General features: G+C 39.7%; 1 protein-coding gene across 2 annotated transcripts in view; it reads right to left on the reverse strand.

Moving 5' to 3' along the window:
• Positions 1-844: 844 nt before the first annotated feature.
• Positions 845-16,663, reverse strand: part of LOC141753363 (four and a half LIM domains protein 1-like) — a 138,941-nt gene continuing 123,122 nt past the window's right edge. The window contains exons 1-6 of one of the 2 annotated variants that reach the window (XM_074611948.1): positions 15,884-16,042; positions 3,780-3,959; positions 3,475-3,649; positions 3,041-3,210; positions 2,735-2,921; positions 845-1,929 (exon numbers count right to left, since the gene is read on the reverse strand). In XM_074611948.1, coding sequence (XP_074468049.1) covers positions 1,778-1,929; positions 2,735-2,921; positions 3,041-3,210; positions 3,475-3,649; positions 3,780-3,935 — 840 coding nt within the window. In that variant the 5' untranslated portion in view covers positions 3,936-3,959; positions 15,884-16,042 and the 3' untranslated portion in view covers positions 845-1,777. Of the gene's footprint in view, positions 1,930-2,734; positions 2,922-3,040; positions 3,211-3,474; positions 3,650-3,779; positions 3,960-15,883; positions 16,043-16,663 lie in introns of those variants that run through there. The other variant, XM_074611949.1, reaches the window with a different exon arrangement.

Raw genomic sequence — 16,663 nt, forward strand, 5'->3', positions numbered from 1 at the left:
AGTAAAAACATTAAAATATATATATTTTTTATTTAGTTTTGTGGGTTTTCTGTCACATATTTATGACATATTACACAGGTAACAATGGGGTTACATTTCCTGACGACAGCCATCACAAATGATGACCTCATATGTTGCAGGATCTTCTGCAGTCACAACTTATCTTGTATTTTACCATTATTGTAGCAATATGGCTTTAGTTATATTTCCGTGTTGATGTGTCTATTTTGTTTAAAATTAAGTTTTGTCAAGAAATATTGGCTAATCAACATAGTCAGGAAATGACTCAGAAAAATATTAAATATGATAAAAATGATAATATACAATGGAGTGGGGCTTTAAATGGTGGCTAGTTCAACTTTTCTTACATCTATCTCATAAGTTAAATCATGTCACCCTCACGTACCATCATTATTGGAAACATAATGTACAATAGTCACTTTTACTATCATTATAAAACTTTTTAAGCTTTTAATTGTATTTCAATATAAGCTGTTCCGTTTATCATTTGTGTTTCATATTTGATGTTTTCCATTTTCTTATTTCCATAGCCATTTTTCAATTTTCATCTTTACAATTGAAGCTTTCAGTTTGAGAAAAGAAAAATGGGTATATGTACATGTTAAATACACAGTATACAGTATAATACACAGCATATTTTAACCAATTGAGTTCCCATTTCATATACAGTATTTAGCTTCATATAAAAGGTCTTGTCCCTTTTCCATTTGTATCTTTATCTACATTTAACATAGTAATGCTGGCAAATAATGTGCAAAATGTTTTGCAGTTTGCTGTACGTCAACATGGATCAATGTTAAATCAATAAAAACAAATGCAATACTCAGTTTTGTAGAAAGTTTATTTCATTTTAGCAACACATCAAGTCGTACAGTTTGAATATATTCTAATTTCATATTGAAATGTACTCTTTCCTTGAAGGGAGAATGTTTAAGAAAAGTGCATAAAAGTGTATTTACTCAAAACAAACAATAAGCAATAGCAATCCTTTGGAAATGAGCAATTACAAATATAGATAACATTTTGATTATTTTAAAAAATTATAATTTTTTTGGTCATAAGAAAATATCACCTTTCAAAAATAGAAAAAAACAAGTAGACATTAAAGCCATTAACCAACATTGTTATTTTTGTGCTAAAAGACAATGAAAAAATACAATTGAAATGTTTTAAAACACTTGGTTCCCATCTAGCTTTGTGCTAACACGTCAGCCTACACCATGTTGAATGAAAGCATCAACTGTCACAAACTATCAGCTCGTAAAAGAAATTGTAAGAAAACGTGACCTTTTGAAAATAAAAATGTTTCAAATGACTTGTAGACTCATACATCATCATTAGATTTACTTTTTTGTATTTCAGGTATGTAATGCATTCATCTGCTGCTCATTTATTGTAGGAGGCTGATCGTGTTTACTGCCCATGTAAACAGGAAAGGTTGTTCCTGGTAGGTAAAAACATATATGTGTTTTAGTATCATATTTTATGTGGTACAAGCCTCCTACATGAAACCAGATTTAACTACATACTATTTATCTTTTGAGGACTTTTAGGACAGAGCTTGTCACTACCATCACTCAGCACAGTGTATGTTTGAGTCTTAGCATGCAGCATAAAAGCAAACAATCAACAGTGGACACAAATCACATGTTTCCGTCACTTCGTAGGTATTTTCCCTCTGGTCTTTATGTCAAAATAAAGAAACAAAAAAACATTATGACAAACCACTGTTAGACAATGACCAAGCTCTCCAGCTCTACTTGTTGCCACAGTCGGAGCAGAAGATGTCTTTCCCATTCGCCACGAAACGCTTGTTGGACAGACTGAGGGAGCATCGCTTACAGTTGAAGCAGTATTCGTGCCAGGAGCTGCCCTCGTAGTTCACCACGTTCACTCCTTTACCAAAACCTGAGAGGAGAGGAGAGTCAGAGGAGAGGAGAGGAGAAGAGAGGAGAGGAGAGGAGAGGAGAGGAGAGGAGAGGAGAGGAGAGGAGAGGAGAGGAGAGGAGAGGAGAGGAGAGGAGAGGAGAGGAGAGGAGAGTCAGAGGAGAGGAGAGGAGAGGAGAGTCAGAGGAGAGGAGAGTCAGAGTTTAGTCCAACCTTTGAATTTTATTTGACCCTATATTAACATTCAAGGGCTGGGCCCTTCCGTTCAGATGTACCTACCCCATTTATATACATTTCCATCACATTCATATTCTGCGACCGGAAGTTGCAATTTACAAGGTAAGAGCGCGTATGAGAACGCTTTGTATTTCAATTTGATTTTTTGTATTTTAAAACAAAAATCAAATAACCACTCATTTTTTGTTTTTTAATATCCGTTTGTGAAAGGAAAATCAAATGACCAAAAGATACACTGACCACTGACGTATTTTATATCATAGAATAACATTTTATATCAATTTAAAATCTCTTACGCTTGTGTTAACCACAGACCTTATTTCAGGCATCTAATGAAAAACCCATTAAAAAAAAAACATTGACTTTCAGACGAGAGAACCGGAAGTGCTAAATGCTAACTTATTTCTGGATTTTAGGACTCATTCCCGTACCACTCTATTTGAGTGTGTGGATGCTTTTCTTTTACTATTTTTGTATTAGTAACTCTGACTTAGCATAAAAAATATTGTAATATATTATTATATTCCCTGGCACTGTTTTTCATCTATATTTAATGTTAACATAATTGTCAGTTTAAATTGAAATTAACCTGTGATGGGGTTTTGGCAGGCGCAGCATTTCTTTGCCACGGACGTCTTGTAGCAGTCCACGCAGAAGACCTGGTCCTCGTGGCTGGTGAAACTCTGCCCTGCCAGAGGCTTTGAGCAGGAGCTGCACACAAAACAGTGGCTGTGCCACGGCTGGTCCTGGTAGTTCACTCCTCCGGTGGTTATAGCCTGGAGACAGATGGAAGAGAAGAGAAGAGGAGAGATACATGTATGATTAGTGAATGTTCATGTTCCTGTTGCTTTCAGGAAGAATGATGAAGGTGTGTTTCATGTTTGAGAAGAATGACCTTTTTGCAGCAGACACAGTGTTTGGCGAACTTCTTGTCATAGCAGGGGCTGCAGTAGACGTCAGTTCCTTTGGAGAGGAAGCTCAGAGACCCGATCGGTCGTTTGCAGCTGAAACAGGTGAAACATTCGTCGTGCCACGAATTCCCCTTGTACTCCACGCTCTCTGTACCTGCAGAAGATCAGAGAGGAGTTGATGCTACTGCTGCTGCTGCTGTTGTTTTTTCGTGGTTTGATGCCATAATTAGAGTTATCGGGCTAATAATCATGTAGATGTTTTGATGAATTTGTAAGTTAAATTCTTTTGAAAAGTAGGTTTCCTCTATGATAACTCTTTCGTTTTAATCACCTAAATAAGTTCACCAATGGGCCAGTTTTACAAAACTCCTCCATCACAGTGCTTTTCTGCTAATGAATCAGGGTTTGCAGGTCTTACCAGCCGGTATGGCTTTATAGCAGCCGTGGCAGCGTGGAGCATCCACTGTGGAGCAGCACTTCCCACACATGATGCGGTCGTCCTTGGTGCTGAAGGGCTCCTTGGCCAGAGACTTGAAACACTTTGCGCAACGGAAACACGCCTCGTGCCAGTATTTGCCCTTATGGCTGAGCTCCTGATGGAGGAAGGGAGTTTGTTGAGAGGTAAGTTAAGGGGAAATAAAGGGGATCACACTGGACAGATCTTGATGAGAAAATACACGCGTAGAAACCTCAATTGCAAACTGATGACACACACACACACACCTTTGATTCCACAGGGATGGGTCGATGGCACTCGGCGCAGGTGTTGGCGCAGAACTTGGTGTGGCAGCGGACGCACACCGGCTTGCCTTCGTTGCGGACGAACCTCTTCCCCCCGAGGTCCTCCCGACAGTAAAAACAGTGCGAGCTTTCCGCCATCGTCACTCCGAGGGAGACTCACAACTACGACACATAAACCAAGAAGAGAGGAAAGGTCAAATTCTGCACATCATAAAGCCATCATGTAGAAATCAAGTTATAAATCATGCCGATTTTAGGGCGGCAACTCAGAATTATTCTCATATTTGTTTGTTCTATAAAAATGTCAAAAAAATGCTCATCAATATCATTTTAAAAAGCTTGTTTCGTCCAAACAAACTTTCCCAATTGAAGAAGGCTACTTAAAACCACCACATAGAGGCGCCCTTGATCCGCTTAGTGGGATTGAAGAAAAAGAAAAAGGTTTCAAATAAACAAACCCTTTTGATATTTATGCCTTTCATTCCTCACTCTGTCACAAGAACAGCGCCTGAAATATTGGTTTTGTGTAAAAGCATAGCAACCAGGTGCACATATCTGTGTTTCTGTATGTTTGCATATGTGCATAGCATTCATGTTTGAGTGCTCCTGTACTCTGTGTGATATGTTCCTCCTCATTCACACATCTTATCTCTGCCTGATAATAAAAAAAACACCTCATACAACTGATAACTTGGACATTAAAGCTCGACGGCTGATCTGAGAGGCAGACAAATGATCGAGAACAAAGTCTGTTTCCTGTAATGTGATGATGTCATTTTTACCTCCACCAAGGAGAAGGGCCTTGGGAAGAGGTTATGTTTTCACCGGCGTCGTTTGTCTGTCCTTTAGCAGGATTACTCAAAAGTTCGTGATGGATTTGAATGAAATTTTTCAGAGGGGTGGCGTTTGGAACAATGAACAATCCATTGGATTTTGGTGGTGATCCAGATCAGATTGATGTAGATTCATGTAGATATGAACGGCCCATTCTAAGGTAACGAAAACACAACAATTCTTATTATCAGGTGATTATACACCAAAGAAAATATACTTATTACTATTATATTCTATTTCTGCCAATAGATGCCCCCTAAATGTTACACACTGGTCCTTTAGGTAAAGGATCTGAATACTTCTCATTTGCTGTCCATCTTCAAGTTAAATCAAGTAACCAAAACTGGATTGCACCTGATTATTCAATAATAACTACATCTTCAGCATCCTTATGTAACTGATTTCTCACACAACATAGTCCAAAAATCACTCTCCCTGAAATACAACGCTCATAAACTCCCTAAACATAGAACCAAAATCACCACGTTGATTCACCAGAAGAGCCGTGATTACAGGGTCCGTAGCTCAGATGGTAAAATAATACAGGACAAGACGGCAAAATCACGGCTACACAAAAGCACAGAAATGTGGAGGGAAGAGATGGCGAAAGTCTGTTCACTCAGTTATTTCCAACATCAAGTTCATGCTGGCTGACCGCGAGGAATTCTCCTCAACCGTGTGTGTGTGTGTGCGTGCGTGCGTGCGTGCGTGCGTGCGTGCGTGCGTGCGTGCGTGCGTGCGTGTGTGTGTGTGTGTCCGCACAGTGAGGTGAACACATGAAGGAATGCCTGGTATGACTAATGTGGTGAGATCTGGAACGTTGACAACTCTTTGACATGACCGACACACACACACTTCTTAAACGGACCACTCCCTAGGAGACCAGCAAAACCCCAAACTATAGCGTTCACCTCCTGGTTGGAGCGGCATGTCAGCACAGATCCATGAGGAAGTTCTGGTTTTGGCACAGGGCCGATGTTACCACGAGTTTAGGCTGCGTTCACAAACACTCGAATCCTCCCTTTTCTTGTGACTTCACTTAAAACTCTCAACAAAAATCACGTAAATGGGTCATTACTTTTTAAAGGAGAGGGCCGACAGATATGGGTTTTTTTACCGCCAAGTGTGAAGTTGATTGGATGAACGGTTCTCGAGATATGCGAAGGACAGTCATACACACACACACAGACAGAGATTCCTTCCTTTATAGTTAGATGATGACGCTAGAGCGCCACCTTTTGGCCAAATGGCACCAAATTTGCCATGGTCACTCAACCATCATATTTACACATGTCCACCAAATGTGGTTGCAATAGCACAAAGCGCGCAGGAGATATGTCATTTTTTGTAATATAAGCTCCGCCCACAGCTTTTGAGCTAACTTTGAGGGCCAGCTATAGCAAAACTGTAAGAAGCATCAACAATCCAAAAACAACTTTTCCCGGCTTGGTCCAGAGATGTTCTGTACCAAATTTGGTGACGATTGCTCAAGATGTGTAGGAGGAGCAGCAAAAAATCTGATTTGGGCAAATTCCAAAATGGCAGAAAATCAGTCTAGACGCAAATGATTGGTTTACGTGGCTTATAATGATAGATTCATCTGGACCCACAAAATCCAGGAAACAAAGAATTCAAAAAGTTCAAAGAGTTCAAAAGTTAAAGGCCAAAATGTAAAGTTCATTGTTATAGCGCCACCATCTGGCCAAATTGCACCACATTAGACAAACAGAGATTCCTTGCTTTATGGTTAAATAAGTTAAGTAAAGGTTTTAGGTTAAAAATAGATTTGTTTTTTTTTAGGTTAAAGTCTGAGTAAAGATGTGGGAGGCTGAAATTAGAGTCATGACCTTCATATTTCTCCCAGCAGTCTGTCCTTTTTTTGGACTCTTGATAGCGATTATACAACATACCGTCTGTCCTGCCAATATTCAATGTCTCAAGGGCTCTTTTTCTGTTTTCATTCAAGAAGAAATATTGGAAATTGGGTTTGAAATAAACACATCAATCACATAAAAAAAATCTGTTATAACAAGACCAAGCCAGTCCAGCTCTGTACAGCTGTACTTGGCGGTGTTTTCAGCTAAACACTAACGTCAGCATGCCAACATGCTGGTACTAAGCAGAATCAATGTTCACCATCTTAGCAGTTGGCAACTCCGGGGTCTGAAGAGTGAAGCCAATGCTGAAGTGCCTTAAACTTACATTCTTTCTAATAGCCTGCAGGTGGCGACTCCTCTGGTTGCAAAAAGAAGTCTGATTGTATTGTATAGAAATTTTCATCTTACAAACTTTTTATTCTTGCAAACTAATGAAATCCATCAGCTGAGGGCAATGAATGCCATTAGTTTTGCAGTTATGTGGTCATAAATCAAAGTACTGGACAAACTGACATTTTGACCAGATGATGGCGCTAGATGAAAAGTCAGTGGATAAGTTAAAGATAGTACAATTCATCCTGAGGGGGACATGAATGTCTGTACCAATGCTCATGGCAATCCATCCAGCAGTTGTTAAGACATTTCACTCAAAAATGTATGTAAAAATATTAATGTCAATCCATCTGGTAGTTGAGATATTTTAGTCTGGACCATAGTGGCTGACCGACAGACATTGTCATTCCTAGAGCCGTGCAGCTAAAAATACAATTTGCAGCCCAAAAGTTCTGTAGCTAAACGATGTGTTTTTGAATTACTTAGTGTGACTCAGTGGGTTTTTCTTCCCATTTTTCTCTTCACTTAGCCTCCTATTAGCCGAGGAATATGCCGACCCTGAGGCTACTCATCAGCAGATTACCTTATTTGGTGTAAATTGCTCTGAACTGTGTAATCAAAAAAGTATCTGGGGAAAAATACTACTCCATTTAAAACATCTGTTCCAGTGAGACAATGGTAAAAAGTGAAAATGGTGAGCCTTAAATGTCTTTGTAATTTAACCATTTGAAGAGATTTCTATTGCCTCCACATGGCTCTCAACATGGTGACAGCTGATCCGGCGGCTCATAGCAGTCGTGTTTAGAACCTGTAAACCCGTAAATTGCGGATTTTTATCTGAAATCTGCAAAAACTCTCGTGAGACTCGCTGCCCAACAACCTATCCTAACCTTAACTATTCAAAGTCAATGCCTAACCATAACCATCTTGAGAGTTTCCCAACTCGTGGGTGACCTTCTAGACACGACCGCTCATAGCGAACGGTGTTGACAGCGCTAACGGTGAAATCTACGGCAACAGTGCTGACAGAAATAACAGTGTGTACCCGAGGGGGAACCGGAGGGTGGGTGCTACACTTCCACGACCACTGGTCGGGACGATGTTATCGGCTGTAAACGCCGTAAGAGAGCAGTGCAGAGCGTGAGCTAGCCAGTGGAGCACGCTCACATGCACGCTCACATGCACAAACATGCACAAATAGCACGCTTTACATGGCAAATAGTTGTTTGCTGCTATATTAATGCTCTGGATATCGTATAGAGCACCTTTAAACTCTGCAAATATGCAACGACAACATCTTAATATTTTACACATTTGTCTGCGGTCAGGGAGGAAACAAATTCATACCCGTTGCTGATAGCACAACATGAAACAGTAGGCTAAAGTGATTTTGTTGCCCAGAGTCTGTTTGATAGAGATATGTAGCTGAGGTTAAAGGTGCTACTGTTAATAAAGTTGAGTAAATAACTTCTTTTGTGGTCTTGTCTCCTCAACAGACAATAAAGCTACAAACTGACAGCGCTATCATGTGGAGTGGCCATACATCTTCCTTTCAGTGACTTGCTAATTCATTACTTATTAACGGAAACCCAGCAGCCGGTTTATTTGATGACTGGGAGAGGCTACTCATCCATCTCCATTGGAGGACAGCAAGTCCAGACAGCCAAAGGAGAGGTCTGGTATTTACCTGTTATCCTCTACTTCACATCCTGCCTCTCCCTAAACCAATATGAATACATGTCATCATTTTTCTCTCCCTCTCTTTTCTTGTTCTTCCTCCAACCTCTACTGTGTGTGTGTTTAGCTCACAGCTACATTAAGTACTGTGTAGCTCCAAGGCTGTAGAGCAGGCGATAATAATGCGTGGCTGCCAGCATCATGAAAATGTTATCTGATGGGAGGCAAACAATGGCGGAGAGGAAGCGAGCCAGTATCCACACAGGTCTGCAGGGGAAATAAATCAGGTTTCACATGACGTCAGGCGGCTCTGAGCGAGGACACTGTTGCTGCATGTCTTTACTTTGTTTCACTGCAATAAATATTCTCGCTGTGTCATGGCACGACGGCGCGGCATACATCATTTTTCTTGTATCCAAACTGCCAATACAAAACTCTCTTGTTTGATCGCCATGGAAACAGTTAAATGTGAAATCAAGCCGTGTCGGAGTTGGACGGCGGCGCTGCAGCCAAGCACAACTCCGTGTGTGTATTAATCATGTCGTAAAGTGACATCATGGGGACTCGAAAGCTGGGTCACGGGGTAAACATGAGGTTAGGCATGTAGTGGTTATGGTTAAAGGATAAGGCTGGTGTTATTCGTATTGTCAACAAATCAACTCAAACATGAGTAAAATGTGCATTTGTTGGAGACTTGTCACAGATAAATACATTGCAGTGTATGTGAGAATGACTCATAATAAAGTCATGCAGTCTGCAGCCACTCGATTTAAAAGATTCCTGACGATTTAGTTTTGAATTCTTCACGTCTTGCTCCTTATCCGGATTGTTTTTGCCCTCTCTCTCTCTCTCTCTCTGTCCCGTCTCCGTTAAACTTTCAGCCACCTGACTGTAACAATTTGAGCTGCGGTTGGAGTTCTGCGGTGTAAAAATAAAACACAGAGAGGTGACATCATGCCATGTGGACGGGAGGAAAATCACGCACACATTTTAAAAGCACATTGAGCATGAGAAAGAAACAAAGAAACTAAAGTAACAGAGATAGAGAGAGAGAGAGAGGAAAACAGCCAGGACAAACATGGCCAGACAAACTAAAATAAAATGGTGTCTGCTTGTACCAAACGTCTGTGCATGTCCATGTGTGTTGGCGTGAGCTTATCGCTGAAGAATGTAGCGGAAAACTGAGAAACAGGAAGTCTCCATAAGGACGGTGAAGTTGGCACAATTCAGCCACACACACACACACACTGAATGTACCAGCTATTACTGACTGTTTACATTAACATCTCATTAACAGATTCACGTACAATAAGCCCTGTCTGAACTTCACATTCAGGGTGAGCTGCAGGTGTGACCTCGACTTCCATGCAGACTTCTTGGCCTTTGAAAACTCTCTGAACTCTTTAATCATTGAATTGTGTGGCAGCCGGTAGAAAATGCCTCTTAATGGGACTTCCTGGTGGTTTAAAAATAGCTTAGGGTTGGAACTCTGAATGCACAAAATAATCACCTTAAATTCATCTTCATCCTGAGCTGCAATCCACATCTGAGCTGTTTTAATGACTTCAAAATGTCTCTTCAACTTCTCTTCATCTATATTTGCTCCTATTGTAATTGTGATGTAGATTTTAAATTAAGAATAAATATGTTATTCTTACTTTACCTCACACAAGTATAAAAGTGATTATAAATTGTGACTCATTGTTTAAATGTCAAGTTGTGACGGTTGGGAAAGAACTGACCTTTTAAGTCTAACGATTTGTGGTTGTAACTTATTAATGGCCTTTAAATGATTGCGTTTAGACATCCTGTTGCTTTAAAGGGAAAAAATCTGCCCAAAATATTAGCTGTGTACTTGTATCACATTATTATTTATTTTTGTTTTAGTCTCACAAAGAGCAAGCTAAATACAAATTTAACAGAGCACGACAGACTCTCGCGATAATTGTAATGCCTTTTCCCTGTAAACAAAATAATTTAAACTTAATACTAGGAAAACCTTAATAGTAAAACTTTGATTTTTTTTGTGGCGACTTGAGAGCAACAAACCGTAACCACAACATTTATCACCTTGTAAAGCAGACACAGAACAACATTTACGTCATGTTTCTTGGCCAGCTGATTATTATTCAGTGTTCTTTTAGCTCTGCTTTGGTCTCCTCCAACTCCTGAGGGAAATGTCTGGCTCTTCAGCTGCTAAATGCTCCACTACGGTTCAGAGCCTTTTCACTGAAAACAGCTGCCTGCTACGGCTGAAAAACGACACTGGAGAGGGCAGTGAACAGGGTCTGAAATTAAATTTAGTATTCTTTTTTTTTTGTGTGACACTCACTCAGAAATTTTATCTGCCACTTTTTAAATATATGCGCTAAATGAAGGAATAACATTTTAGATCTGATTTCATTCAATATTTGATATATTTTACACAAAAAACATTAAATGCATGGTAAATTACAATGTTTGAATTACACCGTAGCTTCAGGGGAAGGGAGAGTACTGTACTTTGTTATTGTCATCTATAGTGGTTATTTGCCTAAAAAACACAATTCAAATTAATAGGAAATAAATGATTATATTTTTATTTAAATATTTGCTTTGATTAAAAGAAAATCATGGCATCTCTAGTTTTGATGATGTATTATAAGCTACTTAGAGCTAGTGTTAGTGTTAGGAAGTTACACAGGTCATAATTCCCTCTCTAATACCTATTTGATATTGCTGTTAAAACATTTCCTTTAAACAACTGTATTTATTCAAGTTTCTCGCCAAAAACGTAATTTTAAAAGATTACATTTGAACATATCACGATAAAGTTAGAATTTACCTTCACCCAATACTCATTTTGACTGAATAGAGCTTGAATGCACCATAATGTAACTCACTGGAACCTCCGTTAACGTTAGTAGCTCCAGTATTTAACCAAGCAGGACTGTGCTGCCCACCGGCTGCTTATAGGTAACGTTACTAACTCTCCTCCTGCCGATTTCAACATGGATTTGTTGTTCACAGTGTAACATTATCAGGGAAAAAATAGGGTGTGTCTCTCAGGTTTAGTGGCGCCACACCCAAACTGAGACATGATACAGCGCGCGTATTCCGTTATGTCATTGTGCATGCGTAACTGTCAGAAAGCATCATAACTGTTTATAGGGGAGTAATAATTATTATATGTCATTTGATCCATTGTTAATATAAAAATAGTGATTAGAGCAGCTTTAAAGATCACTGTATCTCCCAATCGTGGCCCAACTGCAGCAACATCACACCCCCGATTCCAGTCATACCATCTCAAAAATAAATACACAACATCAGTATTTGAAACTGAACAGCGAGTTCAGCTAAACATTTGCACTCCCACATCAGCCTACAAAAGAAAGATAATTGTTTTTTTTGGCTTCAGTGAGGCACATTCCAGACAGAGGGATAAAGCCGATACAACAGATCTGAGTGGTGTAGAGCGAGGTCGAAGAAAAAAAACGCAGCATGTCCCGCTACAACAGGACAGACATGATGGTTTTACCAGAAGCTGCTGGTTAGCTGTACGTCAACATACCTCGCTTCGTTTCTCTCTCTTCATCTGAGCTCCTTCTGTTTCTGCACTCATCTGCTGTTCTTGATTCAGTAACTGAGATGTCTTTCAGAACAGAGCAGCTGACAAAACTAGAAAACCCTCAGCAAGCAGTGATGAATGACCAATTTCCATTTCCATGCATATCTATGACATTTTCTGTGTGTGTGTGTAAGTGAACGCTCCCAACACTGGCACCACATCAGCCCTATTGGAGCACTATTGAAGGTCCAACAATAAAATGTAATGCTTGAGAGCTTGTTTGCTTCCAAAATCTCCCTTCATAAATCTCCCACCAACAAAAAGCCCTGCAAATCTCAGTTTCTAACCATTCTCCCAGATTCTAACCCTAACATAAATGACTACGCCAAACCTTACTTGAACTGAACCATTTCTGAACTAACGCCAAACATGACTATTTCTGTATAAAAATAGTATATATATAAATTTTCCTTCAGGGGACCAAACATGAGATCATTTACCATCAATTTAACTGTTGAACCACAAGGCTGAATGAACTCACAGATCGCCAAATTAAAAGGAAAAACCAACATAGTCGGTAGGATGTTGGGCCACCACAAGTCTCCAGAACAACTTCAATATTCCTGATTTTACAAGACTGTTTGCCTCTACTGAAACTCCATTCTCACAAAGGTATTCACTTATTTGGTGTTTTGATGATGGCGGTGGAAAGCGCTGTCTAACATGTTGCTCCAAAATCTTACATATAGGTGTGTTTCTCATAGATTAGGACCTGGTGAATGTGAAGACCACAGTATATACAGTATATGAGTATTTTCATACCTCTTGCATCCTGTATGGAAACATCTGTGTTTGTTAATAATTGTATCTCCCAAAATAATAACAGACTATTTCTTTAAATATCTGTAACATTAACTAGTAGTCAGGTATAGCTGCTGCCGTCTTTCCTCATAGACATCCTTGACGGCTTCAACGTCCTCAGAGCTATCTGGCTTTGCCTCCTTTCTTTGACATTAAGCAATACAAAAACTTTTTTTTCTGTCAATTTCACAACCACTGATTTATATCAGCACACCCAAACACATCACAACAGGTTTTAATAGCCACAAGTAAAAGATAACACACTGCCAAGTCTCTCAGTCAAAATTTCACCTTCATGTTATCAGAGCACTAAAACTGCAGAACTCCATTAAAAACTCTACTAAAACTATGGAGTTCACCATTGGGGATCAATGAAAAGAAAAAACACATTCTGTCCTATTAAAGCCCCAACAGGCGAAACACAACAGGGAGTTTACCCATGACATGAAGTCAGACAAATTGCATAAAGTTTTACGAGCCTGTGATGCATTTTATGGGACTGAGCTCATGGTAATTTCTTTACCATGCAGGCACCAGCTTCGAATCAGACTAAAAAACTCCCTATGGCTTTCTGGTGTGCATGTGTGTGTGTGTGTGTGTGTGTGTGTGTGTGTGTGTGTGTGTGTGTGTGGGTCAGGCAGCGAAAGGTCAGTCACACATATGGTTTACTTACTGTCTGTGTGTTTGTGCATGAGCGATAGTGCGTGCTGTTAGAAATTATTGTTATGTTGCAAGTACTTCCATATGAAAATCAGCAGCAAAAGTTTACTCCAGTTGCAACATCTGTGACATGATGGTTCCTTCTGTAATCTTGGTGGAAAACGTCTCCTTCCCCTTTTAGTCCTGTTTTTTTTTTTTGCTGGGAACCTGAAGATTAATTTGAGATGCAGGTCAGCCAGCACGGTGTGTCAAGTTGTTCTAGCCATAAATCAGATATAAACATGAAATAATTAAAATTAATTGTAAAAGTGTATAAGGGCTTAGAACATTATGATAGAAGTATATGATGGCTATTCCTATTATTACGCAGATTTGGTGCTACATTTAACCATTTTATGTAGAAAAAAACATGCTGTGATTTGGTATCAAAAACCTTTGACATTTTGAGATTTCTGCAAGAATTGCATTTTTCGGCGACTGGATGGTTTTGGAAACTTCTCAGAAACCTTCTTATTGTCAATCTATCTAGGAAAGCCATCCATCCTCTGAATGCTCTAGGTCTGTAGTTTGTGGCTATAAAGTTTCATGAGGCTGTGATTATCCTAGAGGTCACCACAGGTCATTTTATACAGTGAGGTCAAATTTCTAAAAATGGTCTCACTACAATGAAATGGTTACTATACGGACTGACGTCATCACACATGAATACAGTTGGGCTCATTGGATCCACAAGAGTCTCAGCTTTACAGTGATACACAGATGATGTAATTCAGAGACTGTTTAGGGACCCCAGTATGCAGAAATATTCAAATACACTATTTTAGAATAGGCAAAAATAACACATTTATACTGCATGCAAAAAAACTACTCAGTTTTCACCCCAAACTGCATGTGATTATCATAAAGTGGGCATGCCAGAAAAATGACCTTTTTTAATTTTTTTAAGTTTTATTCCTACATCTTAAGGGTTGCGGTCACACAATATGCCATAATGTGATCTGTTACACACCGTGACCCTGATTTTAATTCACAACCGCTTGCAGAATAATGACAACTGATAGAACCAATACTGAAGCCATATGCATTACTTACATCAGCTATTCTCAACCACGTGTGGGCCTCAGAGCGCCACCTAGTGGGCCGCAAAGGTACTGCCAAATGGTTAGATTAACCTGCTATTCTGTATTTCAGAGGTTGTAGCGGGCTAAGTTTTAGAGCTAGAGTGAAACTAGAAAATCTAAGGAATCCATTGGTACCAATCATGTCATATTAGCTTGTCGGGAAGGAGGCTCAGTGACGCTCCAAACTTACGCTAAATTTTGGCGAGGAAAAACTGGCATATTCAAAGGGGTCTCTTGACCTCTGACCTCAAGATATGTGAATGAAAATGGGTTTTATGGGTACCCACGAGTCTCCTCTTTACAGACATACATGTCTCGGATGCAGTGACACAAAATGGAACGTTTTGTAATGTTGGAGACAACCCTGCACCAGTAAAAGCTCCAAAGCGTGTGATGAGGAAATATGACCCTGAATACGTTGGATTCATAATGGCAGGGAGTGATGGATGAGGGTAAGCTGAATATATATGTAGGTTCATTACACCTGACGGTGGCATAACACAAATTTATAGCCCAGTTTGTCATTTATTTGGGAAGGTGGTCCCCAGAAATGTTTTAACAATCAGAAGTGGGCCTCAAGTTATGAGAGGTTGAGAACCCCTGACTTACATGGATATAAACACACACACATGCAGGACAATGAGAAATAGCAGTATAGCCTATACAGGAATTTTAATTGACCTCTGTGATGCATTTTTTTCCTAACTGGAAACAGATTTCAGGAGCAGAACCAGGCTTCCACAAGTCAGCATGTAACTGTACCTCTCTCTCACACACACACACACACACACACACACTTACAGAGACGGACAGACAGACAGCCAACGCCCCAGACAGACTTTAAGACTTGTTTCCTCTCCGGATATCAAAGTGCTGCATTGTAAAGTGTGCAAATGTGCATGAAATCATAAGATGTGTGAGAGAGAGGAAGAGAGTTACTACTTACTGTACATGTGTTAGTGGGACATATACTGCCATTAAAATAACTATAACTTTACAATGGCCACATATTAACAGTGGACTAATAAAAGACTTATAACCTGCTTGCTCAAGTGTAAACTACAAAAACAGCCATGCATGACCTGGTTAGTCTGATAAACAGGTTTGGTTAGACTGAGGTTTGGTTAGAGTTTGTACAGTAAAACAAACAGCGGTGCTGATCAGCCAGCTTACCGGGATCAGGTTGATATCTGCAGGCGGTGATGATGAGCGGTGCTCTCTGATCCGTGTGGAAGCAGCGGAACTCCGCTTTAACGAGACCCTCACACGGCTTTAAGTACTGCACATCTGCAGCTGCGTCAAGCTGGAACACAGAACCAACCAACAGCTGGAGACAGGATGTTGTATCTTCAAAATAAAAGAAGAGGGGTGATTTTTAAGTTCAAAATAAAAGTAAATGTGATGGCTCACTTACACCAGAAGAGAGCAGCCTCATTATAGACATTTTCTTATTTTTTATTTTTATTTAACCTTTATTTAACCACGTTAGTCCCATTGAGATTAAGAACCTCTTTTCCAAGGGAGACCTGGCCAAGACGGTCAGCAGCAAGAACACAAAGTTGCAGACGCAAATAGTGATAAAATACAATTCACAAACACTAAAAGCGCTAATATTTGCATTAAAAGAGAACTATCTAAAGACAAATGGGGGGACAAAAAGGAACTTTTCTGGGAGTCAGCTGTACAACAAGGGGGCTAAAAACATTGGTATGCCATAGAGTCTGCTTCTAAAGCCTTCATTTTAGATTTACAAATATTTAATGATACCAGCTCCTTGAGTTTTAGGTCTTTTTGGTGCAAATTCCAGGCTGAGGGTCAAGGTCAAGGTCAAGGTCATGGAAAACTTTATTATTCATTATCCCCTAGGCAAAGTGTTGTACAGTCAGCAGTACCATACAGTCATCAAACAAAAACAATAAACACAATAAATAGCCTATTAAAGGCAATACATAC

Source organism: Sebastes fasciatus, chromosome 16, assembly GCF_043250625.1.
Source record: "Sebastes fasciatus isolate fSebFas1 chromosome 16, fSebFas1.pri, whole genome shotgun sequence".
NCBI lineage: Eukaryota > Metazoa > Chordata > Actinopteri > Perciformes > Sebastidae > Sebastes > Sebastes fasciatus.